Genomic DNA, 27,748 nt, shown 5'->3' with positions numbered 1-27,748 from the left:
CATACATTTAGTACCTTTGGTCAGATCATAGAACAGGGTCTCTCTTTTCTTAGCTGGTGAGGTTTAGATAGCCATAAGCCATAAACCCTTCCGTGAGTTTTGAAGCTTTCAAAGTTCCAAAGGAACTTTCTAGAAAGGCTGACACAGGTCACCATTGTGGAAGCCAACCCAGAAAGAACAGAAGTAGAACCTCTTACCAGTTCCCTTCCAGATCTCCAGCCTGGTCAGTGAGGAGGACCGGAGGTCTGAACAAGCAGGATGTAGCTAAATGAGCCTTCATTCCCTGTGGGAGCAACCTTGGTCCACACTGCCCTGGTCACATGCATAGAGAGAGACATGCCTTGCTGGGCCTTCATCCCCTGTGGGAGCGACCTTGGTCCATACTGCCCTGGTCACACGCATAGACAGAGACACGCCTTGCTGGGCCTTCATCCCCTGTGGGAGCGACCTTGGTCCACACTGCCCTGGTCACACGCATAGACAGAGACACGCCTTGCTGGGCCTTCATCCCCTGTGGGAGCGACCTTGGTCCACACTGCCCTGGTCACACACATAGACAGAGACACGCCTTGCTGGGCTGGGACCTCTAACTCTGTGACAGTGGCCATTGCCTTCCCTCTAAGAATAACTTGAACTGGATGGGCAGCTCAGTCATGAGTCACCCTTGGGGAAAGAAAACAAGATCCTTGAGCTCCCTCTAGGGGACAAGCTTTGTAAACTAAAATGGAGGGGTACTTTTGGAATATGGCTAAGGAGGGCCTTCTCCAAAAACACCTGGAACTTTGGCACGGAGGTTGGCAAACCACGATCTGCGAGCTGAGTCTGGCGTGCCACCCATTTTTGTATGGCCAGCGAGCTAAGAAAGGTTTTAATATTTCTAGATGGTTGGAAAGAGTCATAAGAGTATTTCACGACACAAAAATTACATGAAGTTCCCATTTCCATGTCCACAAATAAAGTTTTATTGGCACCCAACCGCACATGTTCCCTTACATTTTGTCCCTTGTGCTTTTGTGCGGGGCCCATAGACTGGGTGGTCATGACCAAGACCTTGTGTGTCTCCCGAAGCCGGAACACTATTCTGCTCTTGACAGAAAAATCCTGCCAACCCCGTCATATCTTTATAAAGCAGATGTGGCAAAATGTTAACAATTGAAATGGGTGTTCATTATACTGTCCTTTCCATTTTTCTCTAAGTTGTAATTTGCCAGTTTAAAAGCTGAGGGGAGATAAAAGTGGATGGCACATTGTGTCTTTTTTTTTTGTAGGGCTTCCAACTTCCCGTTGGATCAGCTGTTCTTGCCTGTTGCTGGTCCTGAGCATCAGGGCTCTGAGGCAGTCATTTCTCTGTCCATGGTTTCTTCTCCCACGCATGCCCCGGGGGCCCCTGCTGCACTCCTAACTGTGGCTCAAAGTGGGGTGCCGCATCACCCACTGATGGATTGCGGTACCAATCAGTTTAAGACTCCCTTCTCAGGGGCGCCTGAGGGGCTCAGTCGGTTAAACGTCTGACTTATGATTTTGGCGCAGGTCATGATTTCAGGGTTGTGAGATTGAGTCCTACTTTGGGCCCCACTGGGCACAGCGGGGCCTGCTTAAGAGTCTTTCTCTTCCCCCCTTACCCCCTCAAAAAGAAAAAACTGGCTTCTCACATCTGCATCAAGGCCAGACTCGTTTTTTTCCCTTATGATAAGCTGCTAATTAGAGTTCTTTTGCCTGAAAGTCCCTCCATGGTCCTGCCCCCAGGAAAATAGTGGGTCGGGACTTTGTCCAACATGGGACTTTTATTTTTACCACTCCTACTTCTTTTGGGTAAAAAACAGCTTTATTGAGATTTAACGTATAGACCATAAAACTCACCTACTTCAAGTATACAGTTCTGTGGTTTCTAGTATGTTCCCAGAGTTGTGCAGCCACCCTCACAATCCTTTCAGAGTATTTCATCACTCCCGGGGAGCAACCCTGTGCCCACTAGCACTCCCTCCGGCAAGTTCCTGGCGACCACACATCTACTTTCTACCTCTGCAGATCTGCCTATTTTGTGCGTTTCCTTTGAATTGAAGCATATAACATGTGAGGTTTTGTGAGCAGCTGCTCCCAGTTAGTGCCATGTTTTCAAGCCTCATCTGCGTCAGGAGGAAGGGACGTCTCTGTCCCACCGTGTCATGCCTTTGTTATTGCCACCTGATGTCCCATCGCATGCGTGTCACATTTCCTCTGTCTGTTCATCAGGGGACCACTTGTAGGTGTTGGCCTTTTTCAGCTATAGTTGGTTTTTAATATTATTATTTACAATAAGCTCCATTTTTAGAGTAGTGACAGAAAAATTGAGTACAGAGTACAGATGATGTCTTAGAAATCCTCCTCGCCTACCCTTGTACACAGTTGTCCATACTACTGGCATCCTAAATGAGTGTGGCCCATTTGTTTCGTTGAGGAACCCGTATTGATAGAGTAGGATTAGCCAAACTCCGTATTTCAGTCCAGCATCTTGAGCTTTTAGCTGATGTCACTTTTCTGTTCCAGGATCCTATCCGGGGTGCTGCCTGATATGTAGTTGTCCCGTCCCTTTGGGCTCCTATCTGGGGTCGTGTCTCTGACTTGTTTTCGGTGACCTGGGCAGTTTTGAGGAGTACTTGTCAGGAGGATTCTCTCTACGAGAATTTATCCCATAGTCTTCTCATGCCTACACTGGGCTTATGGGTTTGAGGAATGAAATCCTCAGAGCTAAAATACAGTTTTCACGTCAGACCACTCTCCTCATGATATGTGATTGTTAGTGTTGACCTTGGTCACCTGGCTGAGGTAGTGTCTGTCAGGTTCCGCCAGTGAAAAGTCACCCCCACCCCCCGTTTCCTGCTGTACTGTTTGAAAAGAAGTTGCTGTGTTCAGCCCAGAGTTAGGCAGGAAAGCTATGCTCCCCACCCTTTTATTTTTTCAGTTAACATGTTACCTTCTGTGGCTTTTCTGGGGGTTTTTACCGCTGGTGACCTGGGGAATAACATAACAAGTGAAAGAAAGAATAAAAAACCCTACGTCCCTCACGGATTCTCAGCTGCTGAATGAGGCTGGCCTTGGCACCCAGTTATCGTGAGAAGCAGCTGCCCCCAGTTCCTCTGTTCCTGGCATCCGTTATGTGCGCATCAGAAGATGTAAGACCCCTGGTACAAGATTAGAAAGTTGGGATTTTCCTTTCCCTTTTTCACCCCATACACGTTCTGTTGGAAAACTGGAAGGCAGTGGCGAGAACACTGGAAAGCCATTAGGTGAGAGAAATAGGAGAAGCACAGGGAGCTCCAGTAGGACAGGCAGATTTTACAGTGGCTCCATTGCTCCCCAGTTTCACTCTCTGTTTCCATCTTACAAAAGTACAAACATCCATACCAGTCGGTTTGTATCTTATTTTCTAGCAACTGTCAGAAATCCAGAAGTCCAACATGCAGATCAAGTCCAACATAGGCACGTTAAAGGATGCCCATGAATTTAAAGAAGAACGTCCTCAGTATCCCCAAGATTTCCAAAATGTGATGCAGTTTCTTGACAGCCAGGTATGTACCCGCGGGTAGTCACTGCCGGAGGGCCTGATTTTAATTAGTGAAGCAGTGTACAGCAGGCCTTACCTACAGAAAAGGGATTTGTCTGTCAGTGGCCATGAAGCTGACTCTTTTCTTCTTGTCTCCGGATACCTAATAATGGGAGTTCATTAGATGCTTGTTGATTGACTAATCGATGTAGATCTAGAACTGTTGGCAAAATTATTGCCTTTTTTGCTAATATGGTAGCACCCTGAATTGTTTGGGATTACCTTAAGAGTTTATTTTTCATATTTCAGATGTAGGTCTCACTTTCAAAAGGCACAGAAAGACACGCTAAAGCACCAACTTAATTTTTAGAGCTTAAATATAAGGCTACGTTGGTGTACAGGTGGTCTTTTTCATTTATCAAAGTTAACTATAGTGGCCCTCCATAACCAGCTTGGCCATTTTGGTCATACTAGTTTAGGGGAACATTGTTTTTTACCAGGAAGTAAACAGAGATCCAAGTTTAGGAATTCAGGATTTTGCTAAAAAACAAAACAAGACAAAAAAAAAAAAACCCAAACAAACAAAAACCAGTAACATTTTTAAAAGAGGAAGTGTGATTTTGAAATACAGACTACTGCTCCTGTTGCATACGTTGCCGCCCATGTCTTGCCTCCCTCCCCGCAGTCCACCTTCCATCCTGCAGCCAGGCTGACCGCGTCACTGTCCCGTCTTATCCTTCCAAGTCTGGAATCCTTAACCGGTCGTCAGAGTCCCTGAGGATCTGGACCCTGCGCCATCCCCCACCATTCTTGGCTTTACCTGAAGGCCCCCGCTGCACCAGACATGAGAGCTCATGGCTCCCCAAACACGGCTTTCTGGGTTTTGCTTTGGCCCTTGTGGCTTTCTCTGTCATGCCCTTCTTGGAGTTTCAGGACCTCTGGCTGACTCCTTCAGCTGGGGGACACCTCTTCCAGAGTGTTCTCTCGGACTCTGGGTGATTGCCTGTCTGTAGTCCCCCAGGCGGGACCTGCTCACATACCCATTGCGGGGGAGACTCTCCACTGTTAAGTTGGCTTTCCTCCGGCGCAGGGCAGAGCACGTCCCCTAGTCCTCCCCTCGCGGGCCACAGCAGTGACGTCCCTGGGACATGGTAATAGACCAGGAATCATGTCCCCTACTGAGCTGTTGATAGTTGCTCCCCACCAGCTGGTCTCAGGAATTGAAGGACCCAGTTATGAAATCCCAAGATCCTGCCTACATTTCTCATTTCCTTCCTGTGAGCTCTGGTGTCAGATCAGAACCGCAGGCCTCAGAAACCTCGGTCTTGTCTCTTAGCTCCTCAAACTGGCACACGAGCGCGTATTCTTGAAAATAATTTTTTCGGAGCACAGCCATGCCCACTGTGTATTACCTACAGATGTTCTCCTACTGCCAGTAGTAAAGATCGAGTTATGGGACTCCCCAGAGCCTAAAGTTGTCCTAGTAGCCCCTTAGCAGAAAATGTTTGCAGACCCTTGCCATAGAGTTTAAGATGAAAACCAAGTGCAAATGTGTTTAAACATTTTTGAGTCTTTGTAGTTTAAAAAAAAAAAAAAAATGCCTCTACCATGTCTCCAAGGAGGTAACTGGGTTCCACAGGACCCACCAAAAACTTGCATTTCAAGTGGATTTTACTGCTGCGGCTGCACGTGAATTCCTCTGGTTTTCCTGTGTTGTAGGAAAGCAAGTGGACCGCACGAGTTCAAGCTCTTCATCAAGAACACAAGAAAGAGAAGGGTCGGGTAAGATTGAGAAGGCAATGGTCTGTCAGTGGGTCATTTTTGAAAAGAATATATATTATTTCTCTACCACAAAGGTAGTCTTTGTCTGCTTCATAGACTTTGTGGAGAAATGTGTAGCAAAATTTAAATTTTATAATTTAATTATAAAATATTTAATAATTCGGGGTGTCTGGGTGGCTCGGTCGGTTAAGCATCTGCCTCCGGCTTCCATCATGATCTCAGGGTCCTGGGATCAAGCCCCGCATGGGGGGCTTGGGGGGAGTCTGCCTCTCCCCCTGCTCGTTCTCTCTCTCTCTCAAATAAATATATCTTTTAAAAAATAAAATTACTTGGGCTCCTGGGTGGCTCAGTGGGTTAAGCCGCTGCCTTCGGCTCAGGTCGTGATCTCAGGGTCCTGGGATCGAGTCCCGCATCGGGCTCTCTGCTCGGCAGGGAGCCTGCTTCCCTCTCTCTCTCTCTCTGCCTGCCTCTCTGCCTACTTATGATCTCTCTCTGTCAAATAAATAAATAAAATCTTAAAAAAAATAAAATAAAATAAAATTACTTAAGGGACGCCTGGGTGGCTCAGTTGGTTGGACGACTGCTTTCGGCTCAGGTCATGATCCCGGAGTCCCGGGATCGAGTCCCGCATCGGGCTCCCAGCTCCACGGGGTGTCTGCTTCTCTCTCTGACCTTCTCCTCGCTCATGCTCTCTCTCACTGTCTGTCTCTCAAATAAATAAATAAAATATTTTTAAAAATAAATAAATAAAAGATAAAAATAAAAAATAAAATTACTTAAAATTCAATAATCCCTGGCACGACTTTGTTATAATTTTTTTCAGTCTGTGTTCTATGCCGTAAATATTGTGTTTCTGTAATATGGAAACCCATACGCATAGTATTACACATCTGGAATCATGCCTTATAACTTTACATGCTTTTTGCTTAATATATCACAAACATTCTCCTGTTTTAAAATAGTCATCAAAATCGTGATTTTTTTTTTTTTAAGATTTTATTTATTTATTTGACAGAGAGAGATCACAGGTAAAATCGTGATGTTTTAATGGCTGGAGAAGGCTCTTAAGGATGTTTCGTAAGTTATTTAGTGATTCCTTCCTTGTTGAACACATCGTTTCTGACTTTTCCATCTTTTAGGGTAGCCATCTTGATACTTTTTAAGCAAAGCAGGGATTGTGCATGTTAAAATCATTTTAATGAAAACAGTTTGATGATAACACTGCTTTTCAGCCTAGAGTAACATAGATCTAAATGGGGAAGTACTTTCATTTGAGATTTTAGGATAGGAAAACTTCTGTTTCTTTTTTCACTCTGTATGTATTTTGTAGCCCTTTGTGTCCCCTGTGTCTTAGCCTGTTTGGCTGCTATGACATAATACGGTAGACCAGGTCGCTGACAAAGAACAGGCATGTATTTCTCATAGTCTGAGGCTCTAGGGATGGAGCAGAGAGTTCGTGTGGTGATGTAAGGTGTGTGTGGGTGTAGGGCCCCTGTTCATTTCTCTAGCCTAAACCACCCTCAGCTGCGGAGGGGCTAGCCAGCTTTGGACCTGGTATCTCCGGGCTTCCTGAGTTTAACAGGTCTCAGATGTCATCTTTGTCCAGTGTCATCTTGGTCGGGGCGATCGGTGCCCGCCGTGAGCCCCATCTGCCCGTCAGTGCCCGGCTCCCAGCCGTCAGCAGGGCCTTCCGCGTGTGTCGCATCCGTGTGCTTCTGCCCACTTCCTTTCCGTTGCTCTTCCCTTCCACCGAGCCCCTGCCCTTTCTAAAAGGCCCCCGCAACTGGTGTCCCAGTTCCAACCTACCCCTTTCCCAGTTTGCTCTCCGGAGAGCAGAAGAGTCCCTCTGACAGCCGGCCATCCCGATCCTCTCTCCGGACCTAACTCTTTCTGCCTACAAGAGCCTTCTGGGGGCGCCTGGGTGGCTCAGTTGGTTGAACGACTGCCTTTAGCTCAGGTCATGATCCTGGAGTCCCGGGATCGAGTCCCGCATCCGGCTCCCAGCTCCATGGGGAGTCTGCTTCTCCCTCTGACCTCCTCGCTCATGTTCTCTCTCACTATCTCTCTCTCAAATAAATAAATAAATAATCTTTAAAAAAAAAAAAAAAAAAAGAGCCTTCTGGTCACTTCGAGAACATGCTGACCTTTTTCTTTTTCCACCAGGGGTTTTGCTGCTGGGCTTTCCTTCCATCTGCTCTCCACGCGCCTGGCTCCTTCCCTCTGTATGGCTGCTCTGTGGGTGTCGCACATTCCCAGCGGCTGGTTATCTCACAGTATCCATGTCACCCGGGTGCCTGTCTGGGTCCTGTGCTCGGGGTCTCACAGCTGCATTCGGGGTGTCCGACTGGCTGTGTTCTCATCCAGGTCTCAGGGTCAAACCAAGCCTGGGCAGGTTATAGGCAACATGTGGCTCCTTCAGGCTCACCGTAGGATCAGGACCCTTAGCTCCACAGCTCAGTACCCGGCTGTTGACTTCGTGACGGCCAGCAGGGGAGAGGCTGGCCTGAATGAGACCTGCCTACGTAGGACGATCTTTCTTTTCCTGAACTCAGAGTCAGCGGACAAGGGACTTCAATTCCATCTGTCAAGTCCCTCGCGCACGCTTGCCGTATTGTGCTGTTGGAGCACATCTTTGATCCCAGCCAGCCCATGTCTTGGTCTGCGCACGCTGGTGGCTTTAAATAACGGACATTTCTTTCTCACCGCTCTGGAGGCCGGGAAGTGGCGCGGTCAAGGTGCTGGGCAGTTCACCTCCTGGTGAGATCCCTGTGGCCGATGGCTGTCCTCTGTGTCTTCAGGGGCAGGGAGAAAAGGAAAGCCTGCCCCCTGGTTTCTTCTAAGAGCACTAATCCCATCATGAGGACCCTACCCTAATTCATCCAAACCTAATCACCCCCCAAAGGCCCCGCCTCCTAAAACCACCATGTAGGGGATGAGGGCTTCAAGCTATGAATTTGGTGGAGAGCGGCGGGAACACTCAGTTCGTTAACTCCGCCAAGGGAAAGGGATTATACAGGGCATGCGCTCTGGGGGTGCAGACTTGAGGGCCGTGTAGAATTCTCTCTGCCACAGCCCCTTCTGCCTTTGGCTTCCAGGTCACCCGACGCCATGGAAGTAGGTAGCCACCTCCCTCACGGGTCCCACCACAGGGTCTCATGTGGTTCTTTGATGATGTAGTCACTTGTTTACTGTGTGTGTCTCCAGCCGGATCCCTAGCCCCGTGCAGAAGGGGCTCCGTGTATTTCGTTCTCTGTTGTATTGTGGGTACGACTAACTACCCAACATATGATTGGCGTTCATTAAATATTTGCGGAACCCACACGGAGGGTGGCTAGTCGGCCCGCAAGGGCAGCGTTCAACCTTGCTTTTCTGGGTGGAGAAATGCTGCGTGTAGGGTCTGGTCTGGAAGAGCCAGGTTCAAAGAGTCGTCTGTGGGGATAACTGCAGGTTTGAACCTCCTAAACTCGGGGTCCTGCTTGTCAGCCTCGTCGCGTTGCTCCTCTGTCACGCACTGAGCCAGCTCGCAAGGGGAACGAACAGGCAGTGACAACTCAGCCGTTGCTTTTCTGGGGAAACGTGGCGTCCCCTGGAGAGGTTCTAAGGTGGTAGTTCCGAACCTGGGACAGGCTTCAGAACGACCAGTGGCTCTTTGCCAGAACACACACCCCAGCTGCACTGCCCGGGATCCTGATTCAGTCTCAGGTGGGGCGTGTGTATTACGGGGGGGGGGGGTACTAGATCCCCCGATGATTTCCACGGTTTGAACCACCGTCCTTATCGTCTGACGTTCTACCCTAATCCTTCAAGGCGTCTTCTAGCATTGGTACTTAGGGACAGAATTCGGGCTTCCAGATGAATAGGGCTTGGTGTTCAGTTCTGGCTCCTTTAAAGCCTCGGGTGTCCCAGACCGGCGTGGGAACCGTCGGTTCAGTGGCCCTCTGGCAGGAACAGAACGCAAGTGGCCGATCTGCACGCTTGGCTACCACAAGTCCTGATGGAAGGACCGCCCGGTGGCTGGTTGGAGGAGGGGGGAGAGGCCTTCCCTGGTTCTGAGTGAGGCACCCCCTCCCCCTTGCCCTGGGGGTGTGGGGGTTTCGCGCTGCCGCTAGGCTACGCTGCTCCATTGTCTACTGGTTTTGTTCGCTCTGAAGCTGCTTTCTTCTTCCTTAATTTCTCTTAAACCCGAACAGAGGGGAGAATTCAATCAGGTTTGGTAATCTCTGCCTGAGAGCTAACTATTAATTATTCCACATGATTGCTGCCTACTGGTCCTACAATGCACATATTGTGTTTCTCTGTTTAAGGGAAGTTACGATTGCCAACTTTTTATTGCTTTACCTAGGTTCCTGGCAATCTTTTTTTTTTTTTTTTTTTTAAATAATATTGGTAGGAGTTCAAAGGGAGTCACAGATAAATGATGGGATGCCCTTTTGACCTGACAGAAGACTCCAGAGAGGCTGGGAGGCTGTCGGGTGCTCACGTAACAGAGGGAGAGGGCAGAGTCCTGTGCTCTGGCAGAGAGAAAGAGCAGGGACTTGAAAGGACAGGAGGTCACAAGAAATGGGCTCGAGGGCCACAAACTCTCAGAAATAATTTCTGGCTATCCTGTGCTTAGACTATCACATTCCTCTTTCTGCAAACTCCTTTCTGTGATTTCTGTCAATTCTTGAGTCCAGTACCAAAAGGTTGCTCTCCCTTAGTGTTTTCTGTGTCCCTCTCCTCTGGAGGGTCTGGACTGACTTGTCAGTCCTAAACCTCCACCCTAAGCCCTGGACATTTTCACAGGCTTTTCCTTCTGTTTTCTAGCTCAGTGTTTTTTCAAACTGCTTTAGGGCCCTCTTCCCATGGTCTGTAAAAATGTAGAGAGGGTTCTTAACAATGTTCTCCTGGGGGAGATTCTTGACATCTTCTAGGTTATGAAAGGTTCTTTTTATTTTAATTTTAAATTTTTTTAAGATTTTATTCATTTATTTGGGAGAGAGAGTGAGAGCGAGCGCACCAGCCCAGAGAGGCAGGCAGAGGGAGAGGGAGAGGCAGACTCCCCACTGACCAGGGAGCCCGATGTGGGACTCGATCCCAGGACCCAGGGATCACACCCCGAGTCGAAGGCAAACTGAGCTACCCAGGAGCCCCTTTGACGACTTATTTCTTAAGGCCTGGGGGGCTTCTTGGTTGTTTGCAAGTCCTGTTTACTAAGATGTTCCATGCCTTAGTCATTAAATTTGAGAGCAGTAATTTTTGAAGCCGGACTGGAAAGTTCCAGTCTGGGCTCCTCCCCTCCAGCCGTCTGAGTTCGGACCATCTGCTTTACGCTGTCTGGACCCGAGTCCCCCCTTCTGTACTGTGGAGTCAGAACATGGATCCGTAAGGTTGTGGTGTGGACACAACAGGATGAAGTGCTTGATGAGGCTTTGTTGGGAAGAACCGAGCAGGTCGGGCGGGGCTGGCTCGCCCGCGCTCTCTACTCTGCCTACTGAGGTACCTCACCACCCGCCCTGCTGGGTCCGCACGTCACTTCCACTTCCAGGCTCTTCCAGGCGGGGACTGTGCTTAGCTCCAGTGACCCGGGTTTTCCCCCTCTGTGTAAGTGACTCCTGAAATTGTTCTAAGAATCTTTGCCTAAATCACTGAAAACAAATCGTTCTTGAATTTTTTTTCCTACGTGCAGTCTAGGATCTTTTCCGACACGAAGTCTCTGAGGACGGATCTGTCTATGCATCTGGATCTTTCTGTTCTCTGCACCCCTCCCCATCCCTTCTCCCTTCTTCCACCTTCTTTTTCTCAGCAAGGATTTATTGAGGTTGTGCTTAGTCACTGGACTTACAAGTAAGGAAGGTGGGCTCTCTGCGCACCTGAGGGGCAGGATGGTGTGGGGTTATGGCCCCTCAGTGGGAGCGCCCCGATGCTGGAACAGTGCTCATCCTGGCGGTGTGTCCTGTGCTGTGCTCGAGTGCACGCAGTCGTTCACCTTCTCAGCGCTGTGTCTTGGGTCACGAGCTCCCCGGGAGCACAAGTGAAGCCCTTGTAAAGCTGAGGCTTTGGTACACGGTTACCAAAAATGTATGCGGTCACTTGAAGTGCACAGATAATCTGAGGCCAGCAAAGAACACGGGCTGTGTGTGTACAGATGGCGGGATGGAGACATTGCGCATGCGGTTTGCAGATGGACGCCTTCATTGTTTTTTTTTTTTTTCCAGCTCTTGTCACATATAGAGAAACTTCGGACCTCCATGATAGACGATCTCAATGCAAGTAATGTTTTCTACAAGAAAAGGATAGAAGAGCTAGGGCAGAGACTCCAGGAACAGAACGAACTGATTATCACACAGAGACAACAGGTATTTTTGGCTCCATATTGGCACTGTTTTTCTTCAAGCAGTGCAATTTATCAAAGAACATTCTGTTTTATTTTAGAACATTTGTAAGTTGGATAAGGTAAAAGAGGTAGAATATTTTCTTCCCTGTGGTTGTTTGTAAAAGTAAATCCAATAAGATAATTTTTTCAAGGTATTTTTTTTTTAACTGTGAAGAGCAAAAATTTGTTCAGTTACAATTTAGAATAAACTTGAAGGTAGAGAAAAATTTCTTTTTGAGATTACTTTGAGAAGCAGCCCAATCCAAAGGCTACTTTTATACAGTTTTTGCCTTTGAATCTTTAAAATCCATCTGTCCTCTGTCTTTGGAGGACTTCCTGAAAAGGTTGATTTACTTAAATACAGTATCTGCCCGAAATCGGTATGTCCCCATCTGGTTTCAAACTTGTATCACTAAAAAACAAAAACAAACAAAAAAAACAAAACAGTTTTTCTTTGCAGATTAAAGAGTTTACCAGTAAACCATTAAACAGCATCAGTGAGCCCAAAGGTAAGTGGACCAGGATCCCAGTGTTGGAGGTAAGGTAGCCTCCCTCAGTAGAATGTGGGGCCCCTGGGGGCACCAACATGGCATTCCAGTGGTGATTTTAATTTGAGAGATCTGTCACCTTGATCCAGAGAGTTGAATTTTTAAATACTTGACTGTTACTGAATGGTCTCACCTAGGTTTTATCAGAATATTGTTAGGCACAGAATCCATGCTTAGTAACCGTATCTCTGGACTGATGAGTGATGGCGGGGGAGTGACTGCTAAAAGCACCAGGTCTGGAGACACACGGGGCTCAGTGAAGCCCTGTGAGTGCCCGCCTCCGTTTCCTCAGCTGTGGGGTTGGAGCACTCAGAGTAACCATATTACAGGCTTTGTATGAGGATGAAATGGGGGAACATGTATAAAAGGCTCATTTGAGCACTCGCGGGGATGCGCCATTGTGAACGACCCTGGCCTCAGTTACTCCAAAGTACTGTAGGGCCTGGTTGTTGGCTTGTCAGCTGAGGCAGTTGGGGGATAAAAGTTTGTTCTAAGCATAGAGGGGGCACATCCAGCCTACTGTCTGTGGGGGCAATGGCCACCCGTCTCCTCTCCCTCAGGAGCGAGTCTAGAAGGGAGGCTGCACCTGGAAGGAAGTGCATGCAGGGTCTCCCAGTAATGCCCACAGCTCGCCTTTGCCTGGACCCCTCTCAGATAACCCCCTTTCAGAGCAGGAGCCAACACTCCTGCTCATCTCAGGTCATTAAAGGATCCTTGTCTACTTGAGGGGGCACTGACAGGGGCTTGGTAATGGCTGTGTGAGCTGGATCTCCTCCTTGTCTCTAGGGGGCCCCTGAGGGAGTTCAACGACCCACATACTTGGGTCCTTGTTTTGAGATAAAGGTTTGGGAAGGGCTGAGGTTCCCTGTAACTTCTCTTCGAAATTTTGAGTTCAGGTAGTGAGCAAAAGCTGTGTAATTACTCAGCATGAATACTTGAGTGATAATAATTTTAGGAAAAAGTTTTATAAGGATTTATGTTAAACATCTTTACTCAGTTGGGTGAGTCACCATATGTTGGTAAATTTTGCTTGTTTTTTTTCTGGGGGGAAAAGATTAGGATAAGTGCTGACAAAATATAACCCATAGCTTATGATTTGGGTCATTAACTTTTTCTTTTTCTTTTTTTTTTTTTTTTTTAATTTCAGGGAATCCTGTAATCTGGCAAACTTTCGAATCGAAGCCAACTGCTCCAGCTGTACCTAGTAAGTTTCTATAAAAGGCTCAGGATTCTAAAGATACTTTTGAAGTGCTAGCCCAATAGACAACTTATTATTTTTAGAGCCTTGCCTTCAAAAACCAGTGTGTTTGGAGATTACATGATGATCTATTTTGATTCCAGGCTTTGACCTAGATCTAAAAACCCAACACTGTAAATATCCTTGTGGCTTTGTGGTGATTTTGGTTAGCCATACTTATTATGTCTCAGTTCACCTAATCAAGGGACAACTATAAATTCTTTGGCATTGCTTCAGTTTGTACTGGGTTTCCCAAGGCGCGGCGCTGTGTGACGACGTGACCTTGTGGTGGCCGCCACATTTCAGCATCACTGAGACTCGGGGTTGCAGGCTTTGACCCAATGTTCTGTCAGCCGCTCACCTGAGGTGGACTCAGCACGTCTGTCTCTTGGAGCTGTCAGGATTTGGCTGTAATCCACAAGGACATCATCTGGACAGTGTCGAAATGGAAAGGTTGTTTCCCTAATAATAGTTAAATAGTTGAGATATTTTTATTATTTTATTATTCCATTCAGGAAAGTGGAAGGGTGGAGGAAACTAGGGAGCAGACGGTCCTGGGCAGGAGAGGACGTGTGTGTGGATGGGCATCTGAGGTACCGGGGGAGGGTCCAGGTTGGGGCTGGGCCCTGAGTGACAGGACCATTCATATCGGCCCAGAACTGCAGTGATGAAAGGGCATTGGTGAGCAGATTTGGGAATTTGGAACAATTGACTGGAAAATGCTAATGGTTTTAACTACTCAGTCTTCTCAAGTGCTTCTGGAGACCTTTTTTTTTTTTTTTTTCTTTTTTAAGATTTGTTTATGAGGGAAAACAGGGGGATGGGGAGAAGGATAAGGACAGAGAATTCTCAAGCAGACTCCCTGCTGAGGGAGGAGCCCACCTCACAGGCTATCCCAGAACCCTGACATCATGACCCAAACCGAAATCAAGAGCCAGATGCTTTACCGACTGACCCACCAAGACTTCTGGAGGCCTCTTGATGTTGTTTCTGGACCCCTGAAGAGGTTAAAAGTTGTGAGGAGGGAAGGGAAGTTTAATCCCAAGAGTAGGTCTGAAGGAATAGTAGAAGCTGGGCTTATATCTTATGGATAAAAATACATTTCACAGAAGGATGGGAAGGTTAAAAGACATTAAATTGCTCTTGTTCATACCTTAATTAGACTCGGCACAATATTGGAACAATATTGGGTTCCAATAAAACTTTATTTACAAAGACAAGTGGTGGGCTAATATGTCCTATGGGTTATACTTTTGCAAACCTCGATCTAGATGATGTAAGTTGCAAATGGCTTTGAGGGTCTTACATTTCCAGAATAGCTACAACCTATGCACACCTTTGCCGGTGATCATCGTAAAGACAAAAATGTATGCCTATGGAGGAAGCTGAGGTTTGTGGCCAGTAGTTTTCAGAGTAGGAGTAGAATTAAAGATTTATTGTAACAAGCTAGTGAAAGAGAAAACTAATAAATACATGGTCTGGAGAGGAACCATGACATGAGTGTTCATAACATCCAAAAAGTGGATGCAACCTACATTTCCATCAGCTAATGGGTGGATGTATAAAATGTGGTCTGATCATACAGTAGAATGTTCTTTGGCCATAAAACTGCATACTGGGGACGCCTGGGTGGCTCAGACGGTTAAGCGTCTGCCTTCGGATCAGGTCATGACCCCAGGGTCCTGGGATCGAGCCCCGCATCAGGCTCCCTACTCAGCGGGGAGCCTCCTTCTCCCCCTGCCTGCAGCTCCCCTGTGTGTGCTCACTCTCTCTCTCTTTCACAAACAAATCAAATCTTAAAAAATTAGTAAAACTGCATGCTAAGGCTGTCGTGGATGAACTTTGAAAACGTGATGTTAAGTGGAAGAAGCCAGTCACAAAGGACCACAAAGTATGAGTCCATTCTGTATGAAATGTCCAGAATAGGCAAATCCATAGAGACAGAAAGTAGATTGGTGGTTGCCAGGGTCCACTGCGGGGGCAGACGTGGGGAGTCACGGCTAATGGGTGATTTTAGCGCGTGTGATGACAATGTTCTAAAATTAGGTAGTGGTTATGGTTGCACCACTCTTATTATACTAATTGTATTCTTAAAGTTGTCTATTTTATATTGAATTATATATTTTAAAGGAGCAAATTATATTTTAATAAAGCAAAGAGTGTTAGGTTAGCTGGTGATTGTCATTTGAAACATTTGTCCCTTATGATCTGTATGTAGCTTGACTAATTTGAGGAGGACTCGATCATCATGAAGTTGAGATGCTCATGTTTTCGTTACGGAAGGCTGTGAGCTTTTTCTCTTTCTGCTGTTTCAGTGAGTGCCTCGGCCGTACAGACTGTGGATGCTAAATCAGGTCTTACAATGGCCCACGGTAAGTCAGCCAAGTCTCAGCATTTTATGTGCAGTTTCTGCCCTGAGTCAGAGAACTGATTAACCACAAGTGCTTCTGTGGGGTAACTATGCAAAACAGAAGACGTTTTAGTGAATGCGGAGAAGCTAATAATACCGCTGTCTTCATATGTCTTTTTATCATAAACTGTAGATACCTACCAAAGTCATAAAGTAAAAAATGTGTGTTGCTAGACTTACAAGCAGAGATTTTAATGTTGAGTGGTACTTTGATTGTGTATGATTTTGGGTGGAGAGTGATAGGTGTTGGGCAAGAAGGTGATTTTCTACTAGACCAGCCAACCAGCACATGCCACAGGGCATACCTGACTGTTTTTATAACTTTCAGTGCGGCAGCAAGTCACCTTTTTTAAACAAACAGTTTCAGTGATTGGTTGGAAAAATCTAGAAAAGACATGTGACGGAAACCAAAGGGAAAATTGGGAGCCTCAGGAGGAAACCGCTGCCAGGAATCAGTTCCTGGACCAGGGTGCGAGGGTGATCATTGTTAATCACGTGATCTAGCCAATAGGTGAATATCAGTCGCCATATTTTACTTTTATAGTGTTAAGGCACTATAGTGTTAAGGCAGTTTTTGTAAGTATGTTTTTAGTCCATTGTTTGCCTACAGATGGGAGGGGGACCAAGCTTCCTCTGTCTTACCTATAAATGCTTCTGGAATGTAAATGATTACTTCATTCCATTTTGCTCTTTAGCCTTTGAGTTAGACTTAAATCGATGGTGGTCCGTCAAGTCGGACTCTGTGTGTTCAGAAATATTTTTCACATTAGCATGGCCTTCTGTACCCATCCATTTTGTTCACTGAACAGCCTCATGAAGGTGCCCCTTACTTTTTCTCCTGAGGTCATTTTCACTTAGGTCAATACCCCCTAAGCGTGTGTTCACACTATGTAATGCCTAAACTCCCCACTTACTGGGTGTTACTATTTATAGGTCTTTAGAACATGCAGGTGTCCTCCTTCTGAACCAGCAACAGAGGTAAAATATGTGTGGGACCGATGTAAATTTGCTTTAATACTGAATAGGCAAGAAAAAGTCCCCTGGCAAGTACTCCCTAGTCGTATTCTTTATGTCGGGTCAAAAACCTCTCTCTTGCCTTCTTTTTCAGAGTTGAGTTTTCTAACACATTGCTGGTCACTTCTCTGTACTTCAGTGTGTTAGAGTTTCTTTTTCTGTTTCTTGCTACTTTGTTATCATTAGCCTTTTGTGTGACAATATAAGAAGACTACATTTTCTTTGCTTCCTATTTGTGGCACCCGGAAAAGAACTCCTATAGTAGGTACGTTTCGCCGTCTGGAGTTGATCCAAGAGTCCTGACAAATCCGTCAGTTTCAAAGCACTGTGTTCCTTATGGACTTTGTCCTGATTGGAGCTGGGCTTCATGAACAGCCATGCCCCCTTGCTGGCATCTGCTGGGATTAAAATGCTAGTTATAAATGCCAGCCAGACCTGGCATGAGGCCTGATGCCTTTGGATCGGGATCTGAGCTGATTTGTGAGCATCTCAATGGGCAGGAGGAAGGAGGAGGCTTGTACGGGGCCCGCTGACCTGCTCCCCCCAACAGCCATGGCAGTGACCCCAGCTGTAGGGGGTGGGGGCAGGGGGACAGGGGGCAGGGAGCCTTAGTCTGTATTGTGCAATATTATTTTACCCAATTACCTCTCAGTCTTTCCTGTTGTTCCTTCTAGAGCTCGATGAAGCTCTTTATGATGAAAAATGTCATGATTGCTCACTGTCTTCGGTTGGGTTCCCTGGGGAAACTGGCTCTGAGGCGGAGATTTGCAGGCGGGAGGTCTGTTGGGCAGTGTTCTTGGACAACCCCTGTGAGAGAGGCCGGAGTGGCTAGAAGGGGACATGGAGCCCAGACCCACTGTGGTGGGGGCCTCTGCAGATCTCATTGGGAGCTGGAAAGCTGGCATGGGCTCTTCAGACTTGTCCTGGATAGAGCCATCCATTTCCAGATGTGGGCTGCCCCACGGAGGGCTCAAGGGTGTAGGCTGCTCCTTTCCACTGAGACAAAGCAAAAAATAGAAGCCAAAGGTCAGAGGAAAGCACTAGAAGGGAACAAGTGGTGCAGATGAATTATTTGGCTGAGCATAGGGTATGCAGAAGAGATCTGAGGGAAGCGTGGCTGGTTGAGACTGTTCGCAGTGAGCCCTGGGTGCCAGCCTCCAGACGCTCGGGCCGTCCTTGGGCAGGATGGAGCCGCTGAGAGGCTGGGCATGGCCAGGCTGGAGAGCCGGAGCTTGGGGAAGCTCAGCCCCACCAGAGTGTACTCCAAGAACTGAACCAGACAGGCCAGCTGGGGATCAAGGAGGGGGTCTCTGTGAGACTCTTCACCTAGGAATTGGGGTGGAGGTTTTGAGACAAGAGGGGGAAGACATACCAGTTGTTCTGTGGAACTGTTGGAAAGGTGTAGGTGCAGGTGATTCGGGCAAGGGCGAGGGAAGGATCAAGACTGCCATGAGCTCACGAGACAATGCCATTTAGAGAAGTCCAGAAGACAAACCCAGAAACAGCCAGTAGGAAGGCAGTACGGTTTCGTGGCCAAGGGCCTGAACTGTGAAGGGAGGCAAGCAGTCTGGATTCACAGGTGACTCATGAAGCCATAGGTCTGGGTTTCCCTGCCTACCGAATGGGGAGAACAGGAATGGCTGCTTCAGCGGGCTGTGGTAAGGTCAGATGAAGCAGCGCTTTGGAACCGGAGCCAGTGAGCGAACACGTCAGCCAGTGTTAGCTTCGGGGGTCGGGCTGACAAAGTCCAGCACAGCCAGCCCATGCCAGGGAGGGCTGGTAGAGACCTGGGAGTTCATCTTCTAGAGGTAATGGCAGGAGACTGACATAAGGATTTTTCTGGAAGCCTCTGGAGAGTTCAGAGGAGAGAGACTCAGGTCTTCGAGTATGTCAGCTCAGCCTGGATATCTCAACGTAAGACAAGAGCTGGGTCATTTGGAGGCTGGGCCCGTGGCTTAGAAAGCATGAGAACGGCAGGCCCTTCACTCCACACTGGATGTCAGTCTGCTGGGTTAGAGCTGGGGTCTGGTGGCTCTCATTTCCTTAGCCTGTATAGTAGAAGCCCAGGTTCCCCACCCCTCAGAACCCCACCTTCTGCCTGACAGCACCAAAGGTCACAATTTTGAAGCTTTGTCTCCACTCAAGTAAGTCCTAGGACTGTCCTTATAATGATAACAAAGATGCATATGATTGTTCTGGGAGATTTTATAGAGCTTTTCCTCATAACTTTATTTTTGTCATTTCCGTAAAGGGCAATAAAATATAAATCATGTGACTTTTAAAAAACTGAAATCAGCTATCTTCCTAAAATCTCTATTTTTAGCAGTTCAGACAAGTAAGTAGGCTCTTTGCATAACTTGACTTTTTAATTGTTTAAGTTTTTTATTGAGATAAAATTGACCTATAACATTAACTCAGGTGTGTAGCACAATGATTCCATATTTATATATATCGTGAAATGATCACCACAGGATCTAGTTAACATTCATTACCACACATAGCTACAGGGTTTTTTTTATTATTACCTATATAACTTTAAAATCTCGATGCTGAATAACACACTTGAAAGCACATTTTTGATGTTCAGCAGTTGTGCATGGATAGAATTAAATGCTTCTTTGTGAGATCATGTTCATGTTTCAAAATTGAGTGGGGTTATTTTCTAATAAGCCGTGCTCCAAACATTCACTGGAAAGCAGTGTAAAACGCTTTTCTCCCACTCTGTGTTAGATAGATTGACTAGGTCGCTAACAAGCTAGAAGAGCCTCTTTACGTGTACTTAAATATAGTATATATTTATTTATTTGTGTATACGTGTGTGTGTGTGTGTGTGTGTTTGTAGATGCCTAAAACAGAGTATCAGAAATACGCTTTGGCAAATTAAAAGCTTAGACTTCCAAGTAGGAGGTATTAAGTCTAAGCTAATACTTGCAAAGCACGTAGATCTGTGCCCGACAAGCTGGTGGGCGTTCGCTGGTTGCCCACTCTGGGGTCTGGTGTGGAGTGAAATGGCCTTCACCTTGTAGGCGCAGGGGGAGAGCTCCCTGGGGAGGTGCCCTGTGGCACTTTCCAAGCCGAAGGTGAGTGAAACATGCGCTTGCTGGCTAGACTTCCGGTTGCATTTTATCCCAGTGTTCAAAGCCTGATTTCCTGACCCCCCAAACTTGACCTTCCCCAAAAGGAACTTCCCCTCTCTTCATGGGATGGGGCTTGGCTTTATCCATGCTGCCCATGGGTTTCCTTGAGCCTCAGTCATGTTACCTGGGAAGTCACTGAGAGACCTTACGCCCCCACCCCCACCCCTGCAGGGCACTGTTCTGGGGTGGGTTTGCGAACAGCCCCTGTTCACGTGTCATCTGTCCACAGCCTTGCCCTGGTGGCTTTCTGGGAGCAGAAGGAGGTGTGAAGCATGGTTTGGGGACACAGACGTGTCTAAGAAGGGGGTCCTCATCTTGCTGCTGACCCTGGGTTGACCTGTTCTCTCACCATCCTGGTCCTCCCACCTGAAGACCTTAGGGGCTAGCGAGAAGTGGGGATCCCAGGGCCTTGGCATTTCATCATGTTTTTAATCTTTGGGAATTGAAATAGTTTAATTAATTTCCTCTTTAGCCACCTCATCAAAATATTTTCTAAGGAAAGTATTGTGGGGGGGGGGTAAGTGAAGAAGACCTTTTGCAGTTGTGACCTTGTGTCTTAAAAGTTGCTGAGTGAGAAATGATGTAATTATCTGAAAATGTAATTTCCCTGGGGTGGGGGGGTGTGACTTAATGGAATATGCACAGAAAGAGCAGATACCATGAAAAAGGGACCAGCTTTAACTGACTGCCTCCATATTTCTTCCCGGCAAATTCTGCTGTTTTAGGCATGATTAAAATACCATGAAACTGTATCTTTCAAAATTGTTTGAAAGGAAACTAATTTTACTTTGCTGTTTGTCCTGTTTGTACTATTCTTATTTTTCCTTGTTAATAGAGCAGGCATTCTCATCGCACATACTGGAAACCATAGAAGAGCTTTCAGAGGAAGAAAAAGGTAACCAAGAGCTCACTCAGGGTTTCTACCTGCATAGATTCTATTGAGATGCTAAAACCCAAATCTTGAAATTGATGATCCAGTGGTTTTGTCACACCAATTAGGGAAGATATTTAGGTTTTCAATCCATCCGTAGTCTTCTACTATCTTATTCCTTTAATATGCTGTTATATTTTCCCCTGCTTTACTGTATTCTTAGCATGTGACTAAGACCTTCCTGTGTTAGGGAACTTGGGGGAAAAAACCGAAGTCTTTATGTCAATGCAGATATTTTCTAGTCAGAGGGCAAGTCAACACATATGCGTTGTGCACCAGATGAGACAAAAATAATCCTAGCATAGGAGTTCTTTCTCACACCCTGAATCTGTGAAATGAGAGGGTGAGCTGCCCGTTTCCATGTTATTTTAATAGCAAGAAAAGCATGTTTAAGCTCCCAATGTAGAATATTTGTAGGCAGAATGTCTTTAAAAAAAAAAAAAGATATATTTATTATAGAGAGCAAGTGCACACATGGTCGATGGGGGGAGAGGGAGAGAGAATCTTAAGCAGGCTCCATGCCCAGTGCAGAGCCTGATGCAGGGGCTTGGTCCCACCACCCTGAGATCATGACCTGAACTCAAATCAAGAGTCAGAGGCTTAACTGACTAAGCCACCCTAGGGACCCCTGTCTTTATGGTGAAATTTGGGAACAGTTCAAGGTTTGGGGAGATAATTAAAGTCATTGTGGCTTATTCATTTTATTCAGCAGCTCTCAAAATTATTTCCTGTCAATTAATCTTTGAAGTTTGTGAAAATCATTGCACATTATTTAGAGTATTTCCTGATGCCAGACTTGTAGATCCTGAAACAATTATACTTGAATCTGTTTACCATCATTTTCTCCTTAACAATAATAAGGATTGACACCCTATATTATCTCTTTAGGAGAAAGCAAATTGTTAATATTTGTATGAACTCAGGTTTTACCCTTTGTGTTAGGAAGAGAATTAAAAACGACACAATCCAATTTGTAAATTCTTAATATTTGTTATAAGTTCTGTGTTCTCTAGACGACTTTTTTCAAATTATTTTTTTAAGATTTTATTTATTTATTTGTCAGAGAGAGAGCACAAACAGGGAGAGCAGCAGGCAGAGGGAGAAGCAGGCTCCCCGCTGAGCAGGGAGCCCGATGTGGGACTCGATCCCAGGACCCTGGAATCATGATGTGAGCCGAAGGCAGATGCTTGACTAACTGAGCCACCCAGGCATCCCTTCCCAAATTATTATATTTTTTAAAAGATTTTATTTATTTATTTGACAGAGATCACAAGTAGACAGAGAGGCAGGCAGAGAGAGAGGAGGAAGCAGGCTCCCTGCTGAGCAGAGAGCCCGATGTGGGGCTCAATCCCAGGACCCTGAGATCATGACCTGAGCCAAAGGCAGAGGCTTTAACCCACTGAGCCACCCAGGCGCCCCTTCCCAAATTATTTTTAACAGGGCTACAAATTGAGACGTGACTCAGGCACGTCCATTGTATCTGTGCAATGTTTATTTTCCATTCGCTTTCAAGTAATATGCTTTTTCCCTCCTACATGTTATTTATTGATGTCTGGAACACCAAATATCTTATTTTCAGCAGAATCCATGAAATGCGCCAGGAAGGTATACAGAGTCTCAAGTTCACACTCATTTAAAAAAAAAAAACAAAAAACCAAAAAAACAAGTCTGTTAGATTCCTAGAGACCATCCTCACTTAGTCCACTGTCACCCGTCGGGGCCCCCACTTAGACCCCCGACATCCTTCTGGCTGCGTTGTAGAATTCTTCTCCCCAGTCCACATAAGGTGTGAGTTTGGGATCACTGCCAGCAAACACCCTCATTTGTTGTTGCCACATGCAGGGCACCAGACTGGGAAAGAAAATAACCTTTGCCGCCCTCCACGTGTTTAGACACAGCTCTAGTGGGACAGAGACAAGAGCTGAAGCCAGACCAGCCTGAGTCCCCAGCAGGCTGTTACAGAAGCCAGTGACCCCACGAGTCCTTCAGGAGCTCTGTGGAGTCAGCCAGCCGCTAGCACGTAAATTGCCATCAGAAAGTTCCTCGGCTGGGCTAACATTTTGCAGACGATGCCTGTACAGCTGGATTTTGGCAATGGCGTGCACAGCACGGGGGCTGTTACCCAGAAGCGTGCATGACCATTTCTGCATCCTTAACACTTCTGACAATCCTGGAGAGGCGTATTTGATCTTGCAGTTCTATAGGATGTTAGAATGTGGGCCAGCAGGGGTCTCAGAAGCCATTTCATTGTTCAGGAACTCAAAACACAGGGGGATGGGGAGCGTGCTCCAAGTTGTTGAGCTTAATTAGTGACAGGGCTGGAACTCAAGCCCAGGTTTCCAGCTTTCCACAGTTTACCGCACAGAACAAAGGGGACAGAGGCAGGCTGGTCCAGGACTTGTGGGGAGGGGGGGCGGGGGTTGGAGCAGTGTCTTTACCGCTCTGGTTTTCTCATTCTCACGTGAAAAATGAGAAGACTGATTGCTAGATTTTGATGTCCCTTCTGACTCAGAAATTGTTTTTTGGTGTTTGTTTTTCACTCTTTGGTTTGTGCTGTAACTATTTACAAAACTGGTACATTGTATGTCTGCTAGAAATGATCACTTGTGTGGGCTGCTGTATGTTGGACCACCTGCCTGGGAAAGCGTTGTCTTACTGATCTTGGTGAGCAGGACGTGCTTTGATTCAAATCTTCCGTTGTGATTGGCTTTCCAGCAATGAATTCCACCTTTACGTTAAAAACTTCATTTTTTTTTCCTGTCCATTCTACATTCTTTCTCTTGGTTCCCCCTGACCAGCCCCAGCCTCGTGAGAGTCCTTCCTACCAAGAGTTTTCTCATTATCCATAAACGAATCCAAAGCAAGCATCAACATATAATGCAAATTTGAGAATAGGGGAAATGTTTAATTTGCAGTCATTTTGGGAAACTCAGTCACCAGAAGGAGCTTATTATCATCAGGGCTGAGGGTGAACCCAACCCAGTCGGCAAACAAATTCAGTTCTCTTGACCTGGGTCCTGGGGAGCAGACAGAGCCTGGAGTCTCGCTGGCTGTGCTTCTGTGTAGTTCTTTTTATATCCTGGGGACTGGCCCGAAAATTCCCTTTGTGTGAACAGGGCGGGAGTTGTGTCTCTTCCTGTGGTAGCACGATGACTCCTGGGCAATCTCTTGGTACCTCTTCTCGCTGCTCACCCTAGATGGTTTTCTACACTTCATGCCAGCCAGTCACCAAAGTCTGCAACACGGCCACGGCTGCAGCTAAGCCCTCCGGATTTTGCTGTATTGTTCCCAAGGCAGAAGTGCTTTTTTTTTTTTTTTTTTTTTTTTTTTTTTTATTTATTTGAAAGAGAGAAAGAGTGTGAGTGGGGCAGGGGTGAGGGGGGGAGGAGCACGAGGGAGTGGAACAAGCAGACTGCACTGAGCGGAGATTCAATCCATCCCATGACCCTGAGATCATGACTTGAGCCAAAAATCAGCAGCCAGATGCCTGGCCAGCTGAGCCACCAGGAGCAGAAGCATTTTCTCTAAGGTGGCTCCAGAATATTGGAAAACATCGGTGAGAAAGCAGCATGAATGCTGAGAATGAAAAATTCAGGATTACTTTTTTTTTACTAATGCATAATCTTACAAAATTTTGTAATTTCGGTTTCTCAAACCACAGTTCTAAATTATAGAACAGCATTAACATGCAGGATTTTTTCCTCTTACCTAATGTACACGCAGTTCATTGAACTACTTTTGCCCTCAGCAAAAGTGTGGATTCATGAACAGAACTATTCTTTACTGCTGGAATTTTAGAGAGTTTAGAGAAAGTCTGAGACATTGCGGCATTTTGTTGTGGATCTTCTGTCAGTCTGAACTTCGTGGGTCCCTCCAACTCCCATCTCGCGGGGTGGGTGAGACTGGGCCCCTGCAGCCCCAGACCAGCTCGGCACAGGCACTAGGCACCACCCTTGTGGGGGTGAAACGCTCCTGTTCAGGGAAAGACTCCAAATGACAGCAGTGTCATCGTGTTCTCCCAGCCGTGGCTTTGCACCTTCACAAAGGGTCAGAACAACCCAGGAAGGAGCCTCTTCCATCAAGCCCTCCCTCTGCTTGGACATAGGACTCCATCCAGGGTCATGTAGTCACTCCCCTTCCCCAAATGCTCTTGAACGCCACCCGTTCTAGTGGGGGAATGAAAGAGGAACAGGGAAGGAAAAGTTAGAAGAATCTGGCCATTTATTTTTTCCTATGCTTTTAATGATGGTTTGTTTTAAACAGAATATACTTTTCCTAACACTCTCTTTATCCTCTTTTTCTTGGTACATATTTTGGGAGGGATCATTTCACACTTTGAAATTTTGTATCATGTGCTCCCTTCGGCAGCACATATACTAAAATTGAAATTTTGTATCAATTTCAAATTCTCGATTTCAAATATATCAATTTCAAAATATCAAATTAATAAGTTCTACTGAACTTATTAAATCAAAACTTCATTACTTAATAGAAATCAGGCTTCCTCAAAAATGATACATAAATTCTAATGATTTAGGCAAGATGAATTCTTCAGAAAGTAGTAAAATAATTTCAGGATGGACCATTGAATGTCCAAAGAACTCCTTTTTTCTACTGTGCTTCTGCAGAGACCTTTCTCTTACATTATTCATCTAATAATGATGCAGTTAAGGGGTCCAGAAAGAGTATTTTTTTTTAAGATTTTATTTATGTAAGTTATTTGACAGCGAGAGAGGGAACACAAGTTGGGGAGTGGGAGAGGGAGAAGCAGGCTTCCCGCCCAGCAGGGAGCCTGATGCAAGCTGGATCCCAGCAACCCCCAATCTCTTGACTCAGGGCTGAAGTCCGATGCCTAATGACTGAGCCACCCAGGTGCCCAAGAAAGGGTCTTTAAAGACGATGTTTTGAGGCCAACTTAAGATACTGTTAAAAGTTGCGATACTTCAGCACCATATAAATGATTAAACAATCCAAAAACCTTATCACATTACAAAATGCTTGCTTGCTATTTTTAAAAGCGGTGTTTTGCCATTTTCTACTTAGAGCTTTTATGTATTTAAAATTTTAACACACTTTGTAAACCTTATTTCAGGAAGGGAGAACGAACAGAAATTAAATCAAAGCAAGGTCCACCTAAGGAAAGCTTTGAAGAGTAACCCCTCCCTCACCAAGGAAATAAGGAACGTCTTGGAGCAGAGTTTGCTAGAGAAGCTGGAAACCTTGGGGATTAATGCGGTAAGCTCATTCATTTTGGGAACGTTCGCTGGTTGTGTTGTATTTTGTTTTCTCAATAGCAGAGGATCAGAGAAGAGAAGAAGGCATGTCTGTTCTGTTCTTGTGCACTCATTCTGTCCTGACAGCCCAGCTTGCATTATTGGTTAGACGGTCTCTCTCTCTCTCACACACACACACACATACACATACCCCACACCCCTCTCTGTGCATTCGGTCCTGGCGCTCACCGCCTGGTACCACTAACCAGTCCCGTGCACTCATACACACCCCCTCTATGTCCCACTGCCCTGGGAGCTCCTCTTGAGGCCAGAATGCTGTGTTCTATGTCGGGGCATCCCCTCCCTCGGATGCAGCAGTGAGGACAAGGTTGGCACCGTTGATGCTGACAAACGCTCATGAGATGGAGAATGTCCCAGGCTAATCAGCTTAACATTGTATTGCCTCAGGATATACGCGGAATTCCAAGCGATCACTTCAGCAGGGTGCTAAGAACCGTGGAATCAGCAAGACACGAGCGAGAGAGACACATACCCAACATTCAGCAGATTCGAGACTTCCTTGAACATGAGGTCAGCTGTAAAATTGAGGAGAGAACCTTACTGACCTCAGGTAAGCCCGTCACTGGCCACCATGTCATTTCTGCACATAGGAAAGAAGTCCTGTTGCCTTTTATAATTTTAAACAGTTTGCGGACTTTGGAACTTCATTGGCAAGTCTCGTACTGTTTGGACCGTTATAGGTTGAGTCTTGGATTTAATTTCAATACTAAAAAAGGGTGGGGCGCCTGGGTGGCTCACTGAGTTGAGCATCTGACTCTTGGTTTCGGCTCCCACATCGGGCTCCATGCCCAGCAAGAGTCTGCTTGGATGTTCTCACTTCCTCTGTCCCTTCCTCTGCTCTCTCTCTCTCTCTCTCTCTCTCTCTAAAATAAATAAATCTTAAAAAAAAAAAAAAAAAAAAAAGCCTGTCATGTGGACTCTAAAGCCAAGAGCTTTTTGGTATCAAGAGCCAGCATAGATGGTATTGTAGTATTTTCCTGTGCTCTTCACTCACGGATCGCGAAGGCAATGGAGATTCATGAATGATGGTACCGTTCCAGATAAGTACGTTCCTCAAGTGGATACCCTTTCCAATGGAGAGATACCCAAGGCCGTGCAGCTTCCTCCCAGAAGCAGACAGCTGATAAGGCAAAGACCTGTTTTTACTGATAGGACATCTGTCCCAAAGTGAGTATTTTTGACCCTAAAATGTTTGTACTCATGTTTATCCCTGTCAGCTTGGGCTGCTAACAAAATTTCATGGACCGGGTGGATTGAACAACAGAAAGCTGTTTTTTCACGCTTTCAGAGTTTGGACGTCTGAAATCAGCATGACGTATGGTGAGGTTGTGGTGACAGCTTGCTTCTAGGCCGGTAGATGGCCCACCCTCTCACTGTGTCCCCCTGTGACAGGGAGAGAGAGAGGTCTAATCCCTCTTCTCTTCTTAAAAAGACACTAATCCTTTTGAGGGCCCCAGCCTCATGACCTTTAATAAACATAGTTACCTCCCAAAGGCCCAACCTTCAGAGAGTGTCCC

General features: G+C 46.3%; 1 protein-coding gene across 7 annotated transcripts in view; it reads left to right on the top strand.

The window, feature by feature from the left end:
- DZIP1 (DAZ interacting zinc finger protein 1) overlaps positions 1-27,748 on the top strand; it is a 55,335-nt gene that overhangs the window by 16,002 nt on the left and 11,585 nt on the right. For 4 of the 7 annotated variants that reach the window (XM_082700692.1, XM_082700691.1, XM_082700690.1 and 1 more), the window contains 10 exons: positions 3,411-3,548; positions 5,243-5,305; positions 11,503-11,643; positions 12,121-12,169; positions 13,356-13,412; positions 15,761-15,817; positions 20,842-20,901; positions 26,030-26,172; positions 26,619-26,781; positions 27,272-27,398. In XM_082700692.1, the coding sequence (XP_082556818.1) occupies positions 3,411-3,548; positions 5,243-5,305; positions 11,503-11,643; positions 12,121-12,169; positions 13,356-13,412; positions 15,761-15,817; positions 20,842-20,901; positions 26,030-26,172; positions 26,619-26,781; positions 27,272-27,398 (998 nt within the window). The remainder of the gene's footprint in view (positions 1-3,410; positions 3,549-5,242; positions 5,306-11,502; positions 11,644-12,120; positions 12,170-13,355; positions 13,413-15,760; positions 15,818-20,841; positions 20,902-26,029; positions 26,173-26,618; positions 26,782-27,271; positions 27,399-27,748) is intronic. The other 3 variants (XM_082700694.1, XM_082700693.1, XM_082700695.1) reach the window with 2 other exon arrangements.

Source organism: Mustela nivalis (assembly GCF_964662115.1).
Source record: "Mustela nivalis genome assembly, chromosome: 15".
NCBI lineage: Eukaryota > Metazoa > Chordata > Mammalia > Carnivora > Mustelidae > Mustela > Mustela nivalis.
The sequence above is the reverse complement of the archived record's forward strand: the minus strand, read 5'-3'. Positions and strand labels throughout refer to the sequence as shown.